Raw genomic sequence first — 19,560 nt, forward strand, 5'->3', positions numbered from 1 at the left:
AAAGTACCCTCGCCCCCAAGATGCCAAACAGGCGTCGGAACTCCCGCGCCCCCTTTACCAGGAGCTCAGGCGGGGTAGGGGGAGAGAGGAGAGGGGGCGGGGCTTCAGCGCGCAGGGGCGGAGCCTCCCCGCAGCCCCCCTCCCGCCCGCCCCCCGCCCCGGTGCCGGAGGAGGGGCTCTCGCATGGCGGCGCCCACGCCCCCAGCCCCGGCGTTCCGGAAAGCAGGTAAAGGCGGTAGAGGGAAGGGACGACCCCCTACTACACACATACACACACACAAACACGCGGCTGAGGATGGGCGTCAGGAGCCCCGCGCGCGTACCAGACTCCTCGTCCTTCTTGTCGAATTTTTTAATCATCTTGGACGACTTCCCAGCGCCCAGACCCACCGCAACCGTCCCAGGCGCCGCTGCCGGCAAGCGGAAGAGACTGCAGGAAGGCCGGCCCCGTGTGCTCACGCCGGTTGGGCCGCCGGGCTGTCACTCGGGGGCCTAAGGCCCGCCCCCTAGGGCCTTCGCGACGGCCGCCCCCCTCCTGGGACGTAGCCACGCCCTCCGCTCCGCCCCACCCCGGGCCGCGTGGGGGGGCGTGGCCAGGCGCTGCTACAGGCTTCGCCCCGCCCACTCTTCTCTCCTGGGCCTCGGGTCGCGACCCGCCTGCATCAAGCCCGACGCGCCTGCGGTAGCCATGCGCCTTTATTTGGTGGGTCACTTGTTAACAGGCTCTTCAGTTTCTAGAGACTTCGGGAGGAGAGCCGGGAGGATTTTTGCTTTCACTTAATGACAGCGGCGTTTTTGACGATCCACTGCGTGGCCCTTCCGTGGCGGAAGGCCCTCTCCCCTGGCGCATCCCTGGTGGGATTGTCTTCCAGAAGCATTGAAAATGTGAGTGGTTCCCAAAGGACCTGCGAAGTTGGCATCTCGCTCACAGTCGTCTTGGCTACAACGACAAAGCACAGGACACCGTGAATGAGCATCTCCAAAAAAAGTAACAGATTACTGCGATCCATTTGGAGGAAGAAAGTTGATCTACACCCTCTTAGCAATAGAGTCGTTTTTGGACTGCCATCTCCACCCTTTTATGACTTTGCATTTCTACCCTTCATCCAAACCCTGGGCCGGTTTAGTGTCCTTAGGAGTTCTTAGTTTAGTCCCACTCTTGTAAAGAGATTCTATCTGCAGTAGGAATATTGATTGACACTAAAGATTTTTTTTATATACATTTGTTCGTCTGAGAAAAGAGAGAATGGGAGGCGCCATGGCCTTCTGTTCCTGATGCAGAGGAACTCCAGATACATGTGCCACTTTGTACAACTGGCTTTATATTTGAGTATTAGGGAATCACACTCCGGCCGTCACCAGCAAGTGCTTGCTGCTAGGTGCTGAGTCATCTCTCCAGGCCCTGAAGTGACTCTTCCTGGGGATGCTCATATAGTCATGTGTCTCAGAGCTTTCTCACAATGTTTGCAAGTGCTCTTGTCTGAGATTATGACTAACAAACTTCTACCTTTGATCCTGGTGTCGTCACATTTATCCAGACTCTCTCTCTCAAACACTGCCTGTTCTGAGAGAGCATCTGATGTAGGGTTTGGCAACCCCTCCCCAGTTCAGGCCCTGTTCTGTCTCTTGGGCAACCTTCTAACCAGCCTTCACAGCTTCTACCCAGATCATTTTTGTTATGATCTTCCTTTGGGGGGTTTTGGGTTTTTTGTTTTGTTTTGTTGGTTATTTTTTTGAGGTAGAATTTCACCCAAGTCCAGGCTGACCTGGAATTCACTATGTAGTCTCAGGGTGGCCTCGAACTCATGGTGATCCTCCTATCCCTGCCTCCCACACACACCACCATGCCCGGCTCATGGTCTTCCTTTTCTGAATGCCTGCTAAATACAGGACGTAATGGGCATGGGGAGGACGTGAATATGTCAGCTGTCACCTTTGCTTGGAAGTAGAACCATTAAACTGACTTTGTTTAGGGATTGCCCCATAATAGACACTATAAGTACAAAACTACACTAAGTATCCAGGCATTTTTCCTTAAAGGAAACTGCAGAGTCACCTTAAATGTCATTAGAAACTATGGTGGTTTGATTCAGATGTCTGCATAAACTTATGTGTTCCAAAGGGTAGGTCCCCAGCTGGTGGCAAATTGGGAATTGGAGCCTCCTGGAAGTGATGTATTGTTGGGGGTGAGTTTATGGATGTCATAGCCAGCTTCTCCTTGTCAGTGTTTGGCACATTGTACTGCTGCTGTTGTCCACCTAATGTTGGCCGGGAGGTGGTGTCCAGCCTGTTATTCATGCTACATTTTCCCCTGCCATCATGGACTTTCCCTTTGAGTCTGTAAGCCAAAATAAACCCTTTCCTCCCATAAGCAGCTTCTGGACAAGTACTTTCTTCCATCAATGAGAAGCTAACTGTAACAGAAACCATAAACTGACATATTAAGTGTTCTTTTTATAAGATAGATCCAGCACATTATTAAAGACTGTTCACAGCTGGTTGTGGTGGCGCACGTCTTTAATCCCAGCACTTGGGAGGCAGCGGCTGGAGGATTGCTGTGACTTTGAGGCCACCCTGAAACTACATAGTTAATTCCAGGTCAGCCTGGACCAGAGTGAGACCCTACCTCGAAAAACAAAACAAAACAAAAGACTCCAAAATTAGGATATTTTGAACATAAGTTAGATTCTCTAACCTAGAGAAATTCTCCCTCTCCCCCATCTCTGTCTATGGATTTAAGCTGCATAATGAGCCTGAGTCTTAATGCTATCACTTGAGATTTAATTCCAGTTTGACCAAATGTACTATGTTAATTATTGTTTGTTCTTATCTGGCTTACAAAGTTCAACCCATACTTTCTAGAAAGAGTTTCTCTCAAAAGAAATGGATGTTTGCTTGTCTATATTCTGAGGCTGAAAATAAATGGGTTTGGGAGAAGGAGAGACACTGTGCCTCTTCCTTGGGCCACAGTAATTGGGAGTGTTGCAGTCAGGTTCACATTGCTGGTAGAAATCACTCAACCATGAGCAGCTTGTGGGGAAAAAAGAGGTTTATTTTGGCTTACAGGATCGAAGGCAGAAGCTCCATGATGGCAGGGGGAAATGATGGCATGAGCGGAGGGTGGACATCACCCTCTGGCCAGCATAAGGTGGACCATGGCAACAGGAGAGTGTGCCAAACACTGGCATGGGGAAACTGGCTATAACACCCATAAGCCCACTCCCAACAATACACTCCCTCCAGGAGGTGTTAATTCCCAAATCTCTATCATATGGGAACTTAGCATTCAGAACACCTAAGTTTATGGGGGACACCTGAATCAAACCACCACAGGGAGTAAGGTATAGATTAGTTCATTAAGCTTAAAATCCCCAAGAATGGTTAATATGGGGAAACCCGTCCAGGAGAATGAAGAAACTCGAAATTTGGGCAAGGTTGAACCCTTCTAAAGGAAGATACACCACTCTATTATTCTTAAGCATTTTCTGTATCAAGTTTTGTTTCCATCCCAGGTTGGTTTTACTTGTATATGGCAGATTGGGGTGGCAAAAGAGTGTAGGAGAGACAGAGACACCCAAAGAAGCCAGTTAAGTGATGGTATACCGTGACTCACACCACTGGCAACATGACTATCTTATTCTGAAGCCAGGGCTGGTTAAACCTAAAGGCCCATCAATTACATGTCTGATACACATTTGTGTATTTGGTGCTCCGAGTCCCTTCAGTGCCAACCATCTTGCTTAGTGGAGAATACCGAGCCTCTTATTTAAATAATATACGAGGCCCTTCTTAGTCGAATCTGTCTCACGTATGAAAAGTGCTACTATTACCACTTGGTAATAAGTGTCCAACATTTAGTAGGTACCTGGTGAGTGTTGTTAAGAGAAGGACAATGGGCTGGAGAGATGATTCAGCAGTTAAGTCACATGCCTGTGAAACCTAAGGACCCAGGTTCGATTCCCCGTAAACCAGATGCACATGGTGGCACATGCATCTGGAGTTCATTTGCAGCAGCTAGAGGCCCTGGTGTGCCCATTCTCTCCCTCCCTCTCTCTCTCTCTCTCTCATAAATCAACAAATAACAATAAAGTATTTGATAAAAAAGATAGGCAATTATATATGAGGAGCATTGCCATTACACCCTTCCCTCATTTATTCCAACTTACTTCTGCCACAATCCATACCCCAATCTCAAAGAGACTTGTATGGGGCTGGAGAGATGACTTAACAGTTAAGGCACATGTTTGTGAACCCTAAGAACCCAGGCCCAATTCCCCAGAACCCACATAAGATAGACACAAATGGTAGTGCATGCACCTGGAGTTCTTTTGCAGGACTAGAAGCCCTGGACCACCCATTTTCTCTCTTTCTCTCTCTCTCTCTCTCTCTCTCTCTCTCTCTCTCTCTCTCTCTCTCTAACTCTCTCTCTCTCTCTCTCCTCTCTCCCTGTCTCTTTCTCTCTAGTCAATAAATAAATTTAAAAAAAATTTTTTTTTGGTTTTTTTGAGGTAGGGTCTCACTCTAGCCCAGGCTGACCTGAAATTCACTATGTAGTCTCAGGGTGACCTCGAACTCACGGTGATCCTCCTACCTCTGCCTCCCGAGTGCTGGGATTAAAGGCGTGTGCCACCACACCCGGCAAATAAGTTTAAAGAGAGATTTTTGGACCTTTGAGATGTACACACTTAATCTTAGGGCCTTATACATCTGGGGGGCTTTAGGTGGTATGTATACATATAATGCCAAAACCATGATATCAACAATTGTAGTATGATTTAGAATAAGATTTTTAAAATATTTTTATTTATTTATTTGAGATGGAAAGAAAAAGAGAGAAGAGAGAGAGAATGGACATGCTAAGGCCTTTAGCCACTGCAAATGAACTCCAGATGCATGTGCCACCATGTTCATTTGACTTACATGGGTCCTGGGGAATTGAACCTGGGTCCTTTAGCTTTGCAGGTAAGTGCCTTAACTGGTAAGCCATCTCTCCAGCCCATAGGATAAGAATTTTTTCACTCTTTTAAAGAAAATACTAAATAATACAGCAAATAACACATTGCTATGATCAAAACTTTGGAAGTGTAGATGATGTAGCTTGGGAAACTAGTAATTTCTTAAAATTTGAGGATTTAAACAGTACTGCACCACCTACACTGCTATTAGTTGTTAACTTTGCTACTGCAAGGAATGATAGTTCCCAGAAACACCATAAGAGATGATAATGCCCAACTGTCTAATCCCCATAGCTTCTGCCCACATTTTAGTACAATAAACACAGAGTTTAAAGAGATTACCATCTTTCTTCATATTGATTTGGCAGGCGGAAGCAATGTTGAACTGAGGGTACATTTTTTTCTGTGTCCTCAAAGCATAGACTTCTGAATACTTCCCTTCACTCTCGAAGTCATTGTCAGTGGAAAACCTTAATGAGAAAAAGCCCATGTGGTCTGTTGCAGTCAGGCTCCCATTGCTGGCAGAAATCACCCAACCAAGAACAGCTTGTGGGAAAAAAGAGGTTTATTTTGGTTTACAGGCTTGAGGGGAAGCTCCACAGTGACAGGGAAAATGATAGCATGAGCAGAGGGTGGACATCACCCCCTGGCCAACATAAGGTGGACAATACCAACAGGAGAGTATGCCAAACACTGGCATGGGGAAACTGGCTATAACACCCATAAGCCCACCCCCAACAATACACTCCCTCCAGGAGGCATTAATTCCCAAATCTCCATCAGCTGGAAACCTAGGTTTCAAAACATCAAAGTTTATGGGGGACACTTGAATCAAACCACCACATTCCGCCCCTGACCCCCATAAACTGATATCCATACATGATGTAAAATACAATGCATTAAGTCCAACTTTAAAAGTCTCCATAGTTTTTTATCAATCCCAATGATGTTCAAATATCCCCATAGTCCAAGATCTTTTAACTGAGCCATAATGCCAGAAGGCCCCCCAAAAACCCATAATGGCACAGAATAAACATACACACTGCAAAAAATGTCATTGGGCATAGCAAAGAAATATTCAACCAATGCAAGATTTACAACAGTGCAAACACCAAACTCTGTAGCTTCAAGTCCAATAACTCAAGTCAGTGACAAGTCTCTAAGTCCAATAATTCTAACCAGCAACAAGTCTCTGGAGTTCCAATTCTACCCCCCCCAGCTAGGCTACTCACAGTTCTGGAAAACTTCATCTAGGCTGACAGCTTTCCTTAGCAGCCATCTCATGGTCCTGGCATCTCCATTGGGTCTCCACTGCAACCCATGGTTCATCCTCACAGCCCCATGGGTTCTCCATGCAGGCAACCAGCAAATCTGCTTCACACAGCCCATGGCTATTTCCAAAACACAAGACCATGTTGCAAACTCAATGGCCCTCTCTTTCCTGCATTTCTTACACTCCACAATACCAGGTAGGGTGCCAATTTGTAAATCCAGGGGGGAATAAAGCAGTCTTTGAAAAACAGGACACTCCTTGAGCACAGAGGCCCCTCAAAAGAGTCTACATTCTTCCCGTTGCCCCAGTGCAGGTCAGCTGGCCCAGTCTCAAAGGTTGTAATCTCTCAATTGCAGCTGAATGGGCAGCAGTTCACCCAAAGATTTTTTTTTTTCTGTGCCATATCCCTCTGCTCACACCAGTTCATTTCTATGCAAAAAAGCAACCCTGCACAACTTCTCAGGACACAGGCATAATAGCAAACTTCCCACACAAACTGCTAGCTCAGTCCAGGCAAAGCTCTTTCTCACCCTCATAAGCCAAACCTCACAGTCCATAGTTCTTATTGCATTCAGGTCTTTCAACTCTGACCAGAATAGTCCATCAAGCTGTTCTTACAGCACTGCAAGGCATCTCTTAGGCCAAGGTGTCAAATCCTCTCACATTCCTCTTGAAACTCAGCTCCAAAGGGCCAAAGCCACACAGTCAGGTGTCTAGCAGCAATCCCACTCCTTGGTACCACGTTACTGTTGTAGTCAGGTTCACATTGCTGGTAGAAATCACCTGACCAAGAGCAGCTTGTGGAAAAAAGAGGCTTATTTTGGCTTCCAGGCTCGAGGAGAAGCTCCACAACAGCAGAGAAAATGATAGTATAAACAGAGGACATCACCCCCTGGCCAACATAAGGTGGATAATAGCAACAGGAGACTGTGCCAAACACTGACATGGGGAAACTGGCTATAACACCCATAAACCCACCCTTAAAAATACACTCCCTCCAGGAGGTGTTAACTCCCAATCTCCATCAGCTGGGAACCTAGCATTCAGAACACCTAGGTTTATGGGGGAACACCCGAATCAAACCACCACATTTGATCTAGGGAAGGGTCATCATGGCAGTAGTCACATAAACCAAAGATCCCAAGGGAGAAGAAAGGACAATTACAAGAAGCTGATGATTGGTAAAACTTGGGAATACTGTTCAGTGATAAGGTGTGCTTAAAGAACTTAGCACTGGGCCTGGGGAGGTAGCTCAGTGGTTAAATGTGCTTGCTTGCAAAGCCTGCTAGCTAAGGCTCAAGTCCCAAGCCACTCACATAAGCAGGAAACACAAAAAGTGGCACAAGTGTTTGGTGTTTGTTTTCAGTGGCAAGAAGCCCTGGTATGAATGTGTGTGTGTGTATGCCTGCAAATAATTAATTGTTTTAAAAACAGAACTTAAGGGGCTGGAGAGAACACTTGCTGGTTAAGGTACTTGCCTGCAGAGCCTAAAACCTAAGTTCAATTCCCCAGCACCCATGTAAGCCAAATGCACAAAGTGCCGCATGCATTTGGAACTCATTTGCAGTGGCTGGAGGCTCTGGTGTACCCATGCTTTATCTATCTATCTGCCTACTTCTCTCTCAAATAAATAAAATATTTTTTTAAAAAAAAACAGAATTAGGGACTGGAGAGAGCACTTAGCAGTTAAGGCACTTGCCTGCAAAGCCTAAGGACCCAGGTTCTATTTCTCAGAACCCACATAAAGCCATATGTACATGGTGGCCCATGTGTCTGGAGTTTGCATGCAGTAGCTAGGGGCCCTGACAAGCCCATTTTCTCTCTCTTTCTCTCTCTCTCTCTCCTTGCAAATAAATAAGTAAATAAACATTGTTTTTCAAGGTAGGGTCTCACTGTATCCCAGGCTGACCTGGAATTCACTATGTAGTCTCAGGGTGGCCTCAAACTCATGGCGATTCACCTACCTCTGTCTTCCAAGTGCTAGGATTAAAGGCATGCACCACCACACCCAGCTTATAAAAAACATTTTTCAAAAAACAGAACTTAGTACCACAAACTTTTACACTAACTTCAGAATCACCTGTCCTCTCCAAATGAAAGTATGTCCCAATAACCAGCTTTAGATAAAACGTCTGTCTTTGCGGCTCATAGCATTTGTCCTATAGTCCTTAACTTGTTACACAGGTAGCACATTTCTTGCTCTTTTTTTTTTTTTTAACTGTTTGCTCAAAACACAGCCCTTGTAAGCAGAGGCCAGAAAGTTAAAAAGGAGATATAAAGGGAAGAGAAAGGAAGGGAGGAGGGTACTTAATAGGTTGGTATTGTATACATGTAAGTACAATGATTGAGATGGGGAGGTAATATGATGGAGAATGGAATTTCAAAGGGGAAAGTGAGGGGGGGAGGGAGAGTATTACCATGGGATATCTTTTATAATCATGGAAAATGTTAATAAAAATTGTGAAAAGAAAAAAAAAACCACAGCCCTTCTAATAGTTCCCTTCATTCTTGAAATCACTGTCAATGGACACTTCCATTTTGTATTGCTATGTGCCTTTCCTTAGCATGAAATGAGCTTGAAGGATGTATAGGGAAGCTCTGCCTTAGTATGTGGTTGAACATGCTCCTTACAATCCAAACAATTTGAGGAGCCTCATTGTACCCTCTTGCATACTACCTTATCTTAAACCTCTTTGGTTCTCCTTTTGTGATTTTTAAATTGTGTTGAAAAGGGACATTGAGGTGAATCAGAAAAAGACGGAGGAAAACGAGCAAAAGAAGCGCGAGCGAGGACTTCACCTGAACCATTGTTTTTCTTTCGATATGGGATCATCCAACCGTTTCACAAAGAAGACTGGCTTCAGCTCAAGCCTGGACTCCTTTTTCTCAGGCATTAGGGGTAGCCAGAAGTTCCTGGTGGGTTTTCGCTTCTGCCGAGTTTCCTGTGGTGAGGGAGGAAAAGGAAATAAGAAAGGAAGCTGAGTCCCTGCAAATTTAAAGGCTAGACTGAGTTCCTGGACCAAGTTAAGATGGAATTGACTAAGTTAAAATGATGCTACAAACCAGAACCCAAAGAAAGAAGTCCCCTGTCTTATTGTTTATGCCTGTTTCATTGTAAAGTAACTTGTCTACATCTAGATAGGTTTTCTTTCTTTCTCTCTTTCTTTCTTTTCCAAATATTTTATTTATTTATTTATGTGAGAGACAGAGAAAGAGGCAGATAGAGAAAGAATTGGGTGCACCAGGGCCCCTAGCCACTGCAAACCAACTCCAGACACATGCACCATCTTGCATATCTGGCTTACTTGGTTACTGGGGATATTGAACCTGGGTCCTCAAGCTTCTCAGTCAAGCGCCTTAACTACTAAACCATCTCTCCAGCCCCTTGATAGGTTTCCTAAGTAACTGACTGAACTTGTCAGTTACCAGTCTTTGAAAGTGAATGACAGATGAACTTCCATGGCTTAGGTGAAAATTCTGTGGAGATCATGCTGTGGCCTGCTCTCAGTTTTTCTCCATATTGGGCAAAATAGTGGCTTCCAAGCTATGCCTTGCCTTGGGTTACTTCATTTGGCTTTTTTTTTTTTTAAGGTTTTCGAGGTAGGGTCTCTCTCTGGCTCAGGCTGACCTGGAATTCACTATGTAATCTCAGGGTGGACTCAAACTCATGGCGATCCTCCTACCTCTGCCTCCCAAGTGCTGGGATGAAAGGTGTGCGCCGCTATGCCCGGCCAGTTTGGCTCCATTTTGAGTGCAAATTCTAAGCTGGAGGTATAGCTTAGTGCTATAGTCCTTGCCTAGCATGCTCAGGGGGCTGGGTTCGATCCCCAATATAGCCAAAAGTAAAAGAAATCCATAGTGGAGTGCAAAGGCTGCGGCAAGAGGGGCTGCAGATACACATACTGCATACACAAATACCACCATGTGCCCAGGGTTAATTTTGGCTCAAAGTTCAAGAGGGCAGTCACTCTTTCCTGGTGAGGAAGTCTGACAGCAGAAACACAAGGCAGCCAGTCACATTGTATCCACAGGCAGAAAGCAGAGAGAGAGAGAGAGAGAGAGAGAGAGGAGTGCTTGTACTCAGTTCCTGTTCTCCTTTTCATCAGTCTGGGACTCCTGCTCATGGAATGGTGCTGCCTGCAGCCAAGGTGGGTCCTCCTACCTCAGTTAACTTAATCTAGGACTTCCCGCCCAGACATTCATTTTCTAGATGAATCTAGAGCCCATCAAGATGACAATCAATATGAACCATTACACATGCCAACTGTAAGCTTGTCAAAGTAGATTGGGAAAATATGAATGCATGCCCATTTTAGTACCATACAGAAAAACAAGGCCTGAGAACTTATTAGACGTACCAGGCCAACGAAGGGCATACATAGTTCCCACTGTGGTAGCTTGAATAGATGGCCCCCAATATACTCATTGTTTTATTATAGTTTATCATTTAGATCTGCAGCCACCTGGCTGGAGGTGGTGTCACTGGGACCCTAAGGTGTGGTGGTGGGTTTGAAATTCCAATCTAAAGATATGCAAAGTGCCTGGAGTTCCTGAAGTGAGTTTGCTTGTGGTGTGGTTTTTGGGTTTGGGCCTGTGGCTTTTTGTCTCTTTCTGCTTGGACCTGTGAAAACAGGGCCAGCTTCCTCTGCCGTTATGGAACTTCCCCTGGATCTGTGAGCTTCAATAAATATCCCTTCCTCCATAACTGTGCCTGGTCTGGAAGTTCATCTCAGCAAACCTGAAGCTGTCTGATACAACGCCCCCCCCCCCCTTGGAACTCATAAAGAGGAGTGTTATGTCAGTACAAAATGGAGTCACTGAGGACAGCAAGAAGGTGGCAGAGACATAAGGAAGTAGTTCATCCACATTCCTCAAGGAACCACCCAGCCATTATCCCTTCCTTGCCCAAAAATCCACTCTTATCTCCCAGGTCACCTGGTTACTTCTGGTCTCACACCCTAGCTATTTGAAATGGCTAATGTAAAGAACAAAGGAGTTCTTAGCCCTTCTTCGTCTTCTCCCAGCGGAAGAGCTCTATATAGCCCATTATCTGTAATCTCAAAAGTTGACTGCGCTCCGCTCTTGAGAGTCAGTCCTGGCAGCTCATGTTTTCCCCCTAATAAAAGCTTCCATCTTTGCCTCAGTCTCTGTGGTCTTGGTCACTCCCAAACCTTACAAACTGGACACATAACACTGAGATTGGCAATAGCCTCATCAACCTGTCATCTGACCAGGGGACCATCTGATCAAGGGACTTACAGGCCATGAACTCCTGACTGCCCCTGTGTCTTGAGCTCAGCTCTGTCTCCTCTACTTGACAAGGCCTGCTTGAATTTTCATCTGTGCTTGAGTTGCCTTCCTTCCTCTGTCTGTCCATCCTTGTGTTCCTCAAGGCCTGATCCTGCTCCGCCTCACCTGCATGGTCCTGTATGTACCTCTGCAGCTCAGCTGGATCCTAAACCTTGCAGCTTAGCTGTGTGCCTTCAGCAGCTGTCCATCTGGGTTCCTCTCCACCTGAGTAGTTAGCATCTACCCGCCTCCATCTACATCAGATCTCTGCTTTTGCTTCCAGTACACAGCCTCTATCACCCTTTTATAGTCATTCTATATCCTACTTACATCATACATACATACATACATACATACATACATACATACATACATACATACATACGATAGAATTGCTGCATGAAAGCATAGCATAGTAATGAGTTCCTTTAATCCTAGCACTTGGAAGGCTGAGGAAGAAGGATTTGCCATTGAGTACAAGGCCAGAGTGAGTTCCATGTCAGCCTAGGCTAGAGTGGAACACTACTTTTGGGGGTGAAAAAAAAGAATTACTGTATAATGTGTAATGTTTGGTCTGACAATTAACACTAGAAACTTAGCCATTAAGATCAGAATCAAAGGACCTTTGCTTGCCAACAGCACCTACCAAGGGAAATCATGATTACTTGGCAAATTGCAGTCAACAAAACTAATGTAGCTTGTGATTTGTTGAATAACAGTAAGTTATTAGGGAAAGACACAACTGCGTCAGTGTATGTCTCTGGCACAACATACTCATGACAGATTCAATCAGTGAATTGCTTGGAAAACAAAATATTTGGCACTAAGTGGGGAAACAGATCCATGGGAATCTACCTTCCTTGCTTGTAGATGGCTGTCTTAGCAACAGCCATTTCTCTGCAGTGGAAAGGGCATACAATGAGAGTTCTTGTGAGATAATCATTTTGTCATTCCTAAAAGTCACAGAATCTTGGGCTGGAGAGATGGCTTAGCAGTTAAGTGCTTGCTTATGAAGCCTAAGGACCCCAGTTCAAGGCTCGATTCCCCAGGACCCACGTTAGCCAGAGGCACAAGAGGGTGCACACATCTGGAGTTTGCAGTGGCTGGAAGCCCTGGCGTGCCCATTCTTTCTCTCTGTGTGTGCCTCTTTCTCTCTGTAACTCTCAGATAAATTTTTAAAAATGGATAAAAAAGGAAATTGGAAATTTTTTAAAAGGCCACAGAATTTTAAAAGTCATCCAGTCTAACTGCCCACCTGGCACTTCATATCCCCCCTATAATTTCCCTATCAAATTTTAAAAAAGGCCACAGCATTTTAAAAGTCATCCAGTCTAACTGACCACCTGGCACTTCATATCCCCCCTATAATTTCCCTATCAAGTGACTATTTTAAAAAAATGAAGTAAGTGACTGGAAAGATGGCTTAGTGGTTAAAGGCACCTACTTGCAAAGCCTTGGCCTGTGTTCAGTTCCCCAGTCACCCATGTAAACCCGGGTTTTTGCAGCATCAAGAGATCCTGGCATGTGTACCTATGCACATGCACACACATAAATAAGAAATAAAAAGATCTTTTTAAAACAAACATCAAGAGATAGGAGGATCACTGTGAGTTTAAGGCCACCTTGAGACTTTATAGTGAATTCCAGGTCAGCCTGGGCTAGAGTGAGACCCAACCTCCAAAAAACAAAATCAAATAAGCCGGGTGTGATGGTGCACGTCTTTAATCCCAGCACTCAGGATGCAGAGGTAGGAGGATCACTGTGAGTTTGTTACCACCCTGAGACGACACAGTGAATTCCAGCTAGAGTGAGGTCCTACCTCAAAAAAAAAAAAAAAAAATCAAATAAAAACAGTAGCTACCTCCTTGCAGCTTTTTTCACAAGAGTTCAAGCAGAATGAATTCATCACCTCTTATATGGCATGCTCAAAAATTTGAAGTGACTTTTCATGTTGCTCATAAACTCTTTTTTTCCAAGCTAAACATTGCTAATATCTTGAACATTATTTTATATGACAGTGTTAAATTCTTATTCTCCTGATTTATCTCATTTGAAAATGTTACAATTGATATTTTTCCTAATTTGGGGCAATGAAACTGATAGTAGAGGTATGTCAATTACATGGCATATCCTGTGGCCCCACCAGAGTATTTACTGAATAGTCATTACCTCTGCTGAGAACCTCCCTTGACCACACCATCTTAAACTTCCATTCACATTTCAGTCCCTTATCTGGCTTCACGGCACCTAACACATGATACATTATCTGTGTGATTGCTTATTTGCTAAGGCCTGTCTACCTCACTAGACATTTTTGTTTTGTTTTATCAAAGTAGGGTCTCACTCTAGCCCAGGCTGACCTGGAATTCACTATGTAGTCTCAGGGTGGCCTCAAACTCATCACGATCCTCCTACCTCTGCCTCCCAAGTGCTGGGATTAAAGAGTGCGCCTCACTAGACTTAACCTTCATAGCAAGAACACTGGCTTAGTCACTAATATATCCTTCATCAGTGATACGCCTCTAATAATATCTGGCACTATGAGAAGAGAAATATTGGTTGAATTAATGTCCAATTATCAATTGACATGTGAGTGTTTTCAGAATTTTAAAGACTTTTAAAAATAGTTGCTACTGGGCTGGAGAGATAGCTTAGTGGCTAAGGCACTTGCCTGCAAAGCCTAAGGACCCAAGTCTTATTCCCCAGGACCCACATAAGCCAGCTACACAAGGTGACACATGCATCTGGAGTTCATTTTCAGTGGCTGGAGGCCCTGGGGTGCCCATTCTCTCTCTCTCTCCCTTTCTCTCTCTGCTTCTTTATCTCTCTCAAATAACTAACTAACTAAAATAATAAACAGAACTCCAAATTATTTAAAATCCAAGGGGTACTAGTGAAACTCTGCCATCTTGTCTTGATCCTAGCATATCACTAACAAGTCCAAGTTTCTTCCACTTTCCTCTTCCTCCTCTTCTTTCCTTCTCCTTCTCTTCCTTCTCTTCTTCCTCCCTTCCTCTTCCCCTTCCCGTTTTCCTTTTCCATTCCTTTCTTCCCTTCTTCTTTCTCCTCTTCCCCTTCCTGTTTCTTTCCCCTTCCTCTTTTTCCCTTCTTCTCTCTTTCTCTCTGAGCCTCCCTTATACTTTCATGGCCCCTATAGCGCTTTCTTCTTCATAGTGTGATCGTCTATGGAATCACTCTATATGCTCTTTCAACTTACATCTCACTGCCTTGATCTTTTTTTTTTTTTTCAAAAATTATTTATTTATTTACTTATTTGAGAGCGACAGACACAGAGAGAAAGACAGATAGAGGGAGAGAGAGAGAATGGGCGCGCCAGGGCTTCCAGCCTCTGCAAACGAACTCCAGACGCGTGCGCCCCCTTGTGCATCTGGCTAACGTGGGACCTGGGGAACCGAGCCTCGAACTGGGGTCCTTAGGCTTCATAGGCAAGTGCTTAACAGCTAAGCCATCTCTCCAGCCCTGCCTTGATCTTTTTATTCCATGTTCAGAGGTCGGGAGTCTGGAGGCTGTCATTGCCTCAGGGATTTGGTGGTTGATGGGTTCATTGGCTTTGTTTTGAGTTTTTATTTGTTCTTATTTTAGAGGTATCCGTCTACCCTGAAAATTACTAACTAGCCTATGAATTCTGTTTCATTTTGGGTATCCACCCCTGGTGCATGTTAGGGTAGAGATGGGTTGTATCATATAAAACGGGGCTTCTTAGGGCAGACATTCTGCTCGGAACGTGGCAGGGTCAGTTCCATTTAGAAGGGACAGAGAGTCACAACCAGCTCTGTTGGAGGCACCCTCTGAACTTTCTGCAGCTGCCTGCAAAACCAAAGCTGAGTCTGGGCATAGCCAAAGAATTCTTCTCTTATATGCAATCCTAGGACAAAAGAAAGGGAAGGGAGGAATATAGCCAGAATATTACAGAACCATTATAGACAGTGTGTTTTCCGGTCTTTAGCTGGAAGAGCCACTGACACAATTACAATATTAGTCCTACAACTGACTTCTGAGGAAGATCAGGCTCTGTACCTGACATCAAGAGCTCATAAAGTGCCAACTGTGTTTTTGAAAAAAATATGCAGATAGAGAGAGAGAGAGAAAGAAAGAGTGAGTATGGGCACACCAGGGCCTCTTGCTACTGCAAATGAACTCCAGATGCATGTGCCACTTTGTGTAGCTGGCTCTACATACATACTGGGGAATCAAACCTGGCCCTTTAGGCATTGCAAGCAAGTGCTGTTAACTACTGAGCTGTCTCCCCAGCCCCAAAGCGAGCTGCGTTAAGGAGGGCAGTCCAGGCCTGGCATGTCTTTCTCCCTCTCTAGTATATTCCACCCACAACCATGGGAAACAACACTGAGCTTACTGTCAAAGGGAACACAATTACCAAGGATTATAAGCAATATACTGTTGAAAGTATGTACCACTGGATATTGGCATCCATCTAGTGAGTACAGAAACACTAATTCAGAACTCATATTTTCTTAGAAAAATGTGTCCTGAGATAGCACATTCACAGAATCTAGTCTCTATTAGAGTCTTTTGTCTGCAGCTTTACTTATCTCACTTAATTTCTTCCTGTTAAATTAGGCTCTCTCTCAAGGCTATCAACATCTTTCTCAGATCCTGATTCCTAAATATCTCTTAAATCAATTTTCTTCACTTCCTCTGCTATTGACTTAATTCAAACTTACAGTATCTCTTATCTGGTCTATTATAGTACCATCACAACTCATCTTTCTGCCTTTTGTCTCTTCTACAACTAATGCATCTCTCTTCAACCTGCAAAAACATGCTCTTTCCAAAACACAAACTTGATGACATCCTTTTATCTCCTGCCATTTTCTCTCTTCTATCTCCCTGGAAGCGGCTTGCTTGCTCATGTCACCAAGCCTTCACACTTCCCTCTGATTGGAACATTCTCCTGCTCTTGTGAGTCACCTCCTTGATGACTCCCTTCTCCCCAGCAAAACTACACTTCTCTATTCTATGTTACTTCCATATCCTGAATATTCTTTGATTATTTATATATCCTGAGCATTTAAAATTAGCTTTAATATTTCAAGTTTTTTGAAGATAGAGATGTCCTGCAATTGTTTTTATTTGTTTCCATTTCTTTTTGTTTTTTGTTTTTCGAGGTAGGATCTTGCTGTAGCTCAGGCTGACCTGGAATTCACTATGAAGTCTCAGGCTGGCCTCAAACTCACGGCGATCCTCCTCCTGTCTCTGCCTCCCAAGTCCTGGGAATAATGGCATGCACCACCATGCCCAGCATTTGTTTCCTTTGTAAAATTTTTATTTATTTAATTTGAGTGTGTGTGTGTGTGTGTGTGTGTGTGTGTGTGTACATGCCAAGGTCTCTTGCCACTGCAAACAAGTGCCCATCTGGTTTTACTTGAACAACTGGAGAATTGAATTCAGGCCAACAGGCTTTGCAAACCAGTACCTTTTACCCTTAAGCTATATTCCCAGCCCCTACTTTGTTTTCTTGAGACAGGGTCTTGCTATGTAATAGCCCAGGCTGGTTTCAGACTTGCAGCAATCCTGCCTCAGCCTCCCAAGTGTGTGATTCCATGCGTGAGCTACCATTCCCAGCTTAGCAACTGTTTCTTGAGTAGAACTGAACATCATTCCCTATAATAGAGTTCTATAGATCTGTTTACTGCGATGCAAATTCCCTCTCCCCCTCTCCTGACACCTGAAAGCAAGGTTTCCAAAACATAACATAACTCTTTCCTGTTTATTTATCCACTGCTATTCCTTATTCTTCATTTCTGGATTGATCATTTTCTACGTGATCCTCCTCAAGCCCTTGGATGGTACCGCATCCCCCACCCATGTTTTCTTTTCAAACTAAATATCCCTGGCCAAAGAGGAGCATTTTAACAAAAACCTATCTTCCCCTTGCATCCAACTTCCATGAACCACACTGACAGAATTCCTAGCCTGAGCTTTTCCAGGTCCTCCACATTCCGTTTTGTGAAGATGATATGGCCAGGGATATTAAGTTGGCTCCTTCCCAGTGCTAAGTCCTAATTCCGCAGGCTCAGGCTCAGACTTCCAGGAAGCTTCTCCCTGTGTCATTACCTCCAGCAGTAACTCCTGGGGGAAGTATTTTGTAACGCTGTACTTTTCCTGCTCGTTGAGGGCGGGGGTAGGAAGAGGGTTGTTGGTCATCAACAGCGAGGTCATATATTGATCAAACTCTGCCACTTTTAACATGAAGCTGTTGAGTTTCCTCTTGTGAGCCAGGAATTTCTGCACTTTAGTGGGCTTCAAAGGTTCATAGTACTTGGCCTGGGCAGATAGAAAAGATTTCCAGAAAGACAAGGAGATGAGGTCAAGGGAGGAGGACTGAATCCGTTGGTGAATCTTTTGCCTCTGCAGGGCAGGCTGAGAGGCTAACCAGGGGCTGGACAGACCTGCCTGTGATTTGTTGACCTGAAACTTTGGGAAGCATTGTGTCACACTCTTCCCTCCGAGCTTTCATTTCCCTGCGCATAAACCAAGAGGCTGGGGTTGCCATAGTAACAGAAACAAGATGATTTAAGGCTTATAGAAGAAGAAGAAGAAGAAGGGGAAAAAAAAAAAAAAGTCCAAGGTAGTGTCCAGCCTACTGAGCCAAACTGCGAGGTTCCAATGGCACCACCTGATTGGCTTTCTCTTTCTCTCTATACCTGTCTCCGAGGCAGAGGGGAACCCTGCCAGCCAAACTCAATGCCTCGCTTATTTCCGCCAACACCTCTCCGCAGGCACGGGCATTAACGGGCATGCAAAAGCAGGGCATTAGAAAAGAAAAGCAGTCACGAAGCACAGGAGGTGTGGGTGGGGAAGGGGCAGTCCCACCAAGTTTGCTTTTCTCTCCATAGGAGGATTAGAGAGGGGGAAACGGGGTGCGCATGGATTATAATTGATTTCCCTGGCTATGTTTTCTCAACTGAGAAACAACAACATCAACTTGGGGGACCATTTTCTTCCAAGTCCCTCCTCCCACCTCACCACTAAGCCTCTGTATTGTCTCCCCAGAATTGCTAGGCCTCTGGGTCCTAGGGAGCGCCTGGAGACCCCCCCCCCCAATCTCCCAGCCCAGCTTCTGAAATTTACCCTTAGAGGTCTTAGCAGAATGCTTTTCCACCTACCAAATTTGGATGGACCGTGTAGTGCCGAAGGTTCTTTAGGGCAAATTTTGATGGCCCAACTGCTTTAGTAACCTAAAGACAATAAACGGAATTAATGGCTTCAAGTTGGCAGCATCCCATTCCTTGTCTCATGGTAGTCTCACTGAAAGAGGGCTCAACTGGACACTAAGTGAGGTGAGCTTACAATATATTCTGGGTTTCTACAGCCAGGAGATCAAGGAAGCCTGCAGATGGAAATGTAGGGCCACCTCAAGTCACCATGACGTACCACATGGTGTGACATGGTGGTGGTGCACGCCTTTAATCCCAGCACTGGAGAGGTAGAGGTAGGAGGATTGACGTTACTTTCAGGCCACCCTGAGACTACATAATAAACCCCAAGTCAACCTGGTCTAAAACGAGATCCTACCTTAAAAAAAAAAAAAAAAGAAAGAAAAGAAATCAGCAGGGGGGAAAGAGAGAGAGAGAGAGAGAGAGAGAGAGAGAACAGGCCAGGCATGGCGGTGCACGCCTTTAGTCCCAGCACTCAAGAGGCAGAGGTAAGAGGATCGCCATGAGTTCAAGGCCAACCTGAGACTACATAGTGAATTCCAGGTCAGCCTAGGCTAGAGCGAAATCCTACCTTAAAAAAAAAGTCATAACTCTGTGTTTGGATCAGCATTTTTAAGGATTGCTATGCCTCCAAGGAGGTGGTATACTAAGATGAGGTACCAGGGGAAGGAGATACAAGAAGCAAATGAGGGGCTGGAGAGATTAAATTAGCAGTTAAGATGCTTGCCTGCAAAGCTAAGGGATGCAGGTTCAGTTCCCCAGAACCCACATAAGCCAGATGCACACGGTACAGCATGTGTCTGGAGTTTGTTTACAGCAGCTGGAGATCCTGGTGCTCCTTCCC

General features: G+C 45.0%; 2 protein-coding genes across 2 annotated transcripts in view; both read right to left on the reverse strand.

Annotated features, from left to right (window-relative positions):
* Positions 1–426, reverse strand: part of Copg2 (COPI coat complex subunit gamma 2) — a 188,059-nt gene extending 187,633 nt beyond the window's left edge. Inside the window, exon 1 of the mRNA XM_004661202.3 lies at positions 324–426. Coding sequence (XP_004661259.1) covers positions 324–360 — 37 coding nt within the window. The 5' untranslated portion in view covers positions 361–426. The remainder of the gene's footprint in view (positions 1–323) is intronic.
* A 338-nt stretch (positions 427–764) lies between these two features.
* On the reverse strand, positions 765–18,948 carry Tsga13 (testis specific 13). The gene is made up of 6 exons (XM_045160074.1): positions 18,934–18,948; positions 18,666–18,737; positions 17,614–17,823; positions 9,028–9,170; positions 5,298–5,425; positions 765–940 (listed from the first exon to the last, which is right to left on the reverse strand). The coding sequence occupies exons 1-6, from the start codon at positions 18,946–18,948 to the stop codon at positions 774–776; spliced, it is 735 nt and encodes a 244-aa protein (XP_045016009.1). The 3' UTR covers positions 765–773.
* Positions 18,949–19,560: the final 612 nt, after the last annotated feature.

This window comes from Jaculus jaculus, chromosome 10 (assembly GCF_020740685.1).
Source record: "Jaculus jaculus isolate mJacJac1 chromosome 10, mJacJac1.mat.Y.cur, whole genome shotgun sequence".
Classification (NCBI taxonomy): Eukaryota; Metazoa; Chordata; class Mammalia; order Rodentia; family Dipodidae; genus Jaculus; species Jaculus jaculus.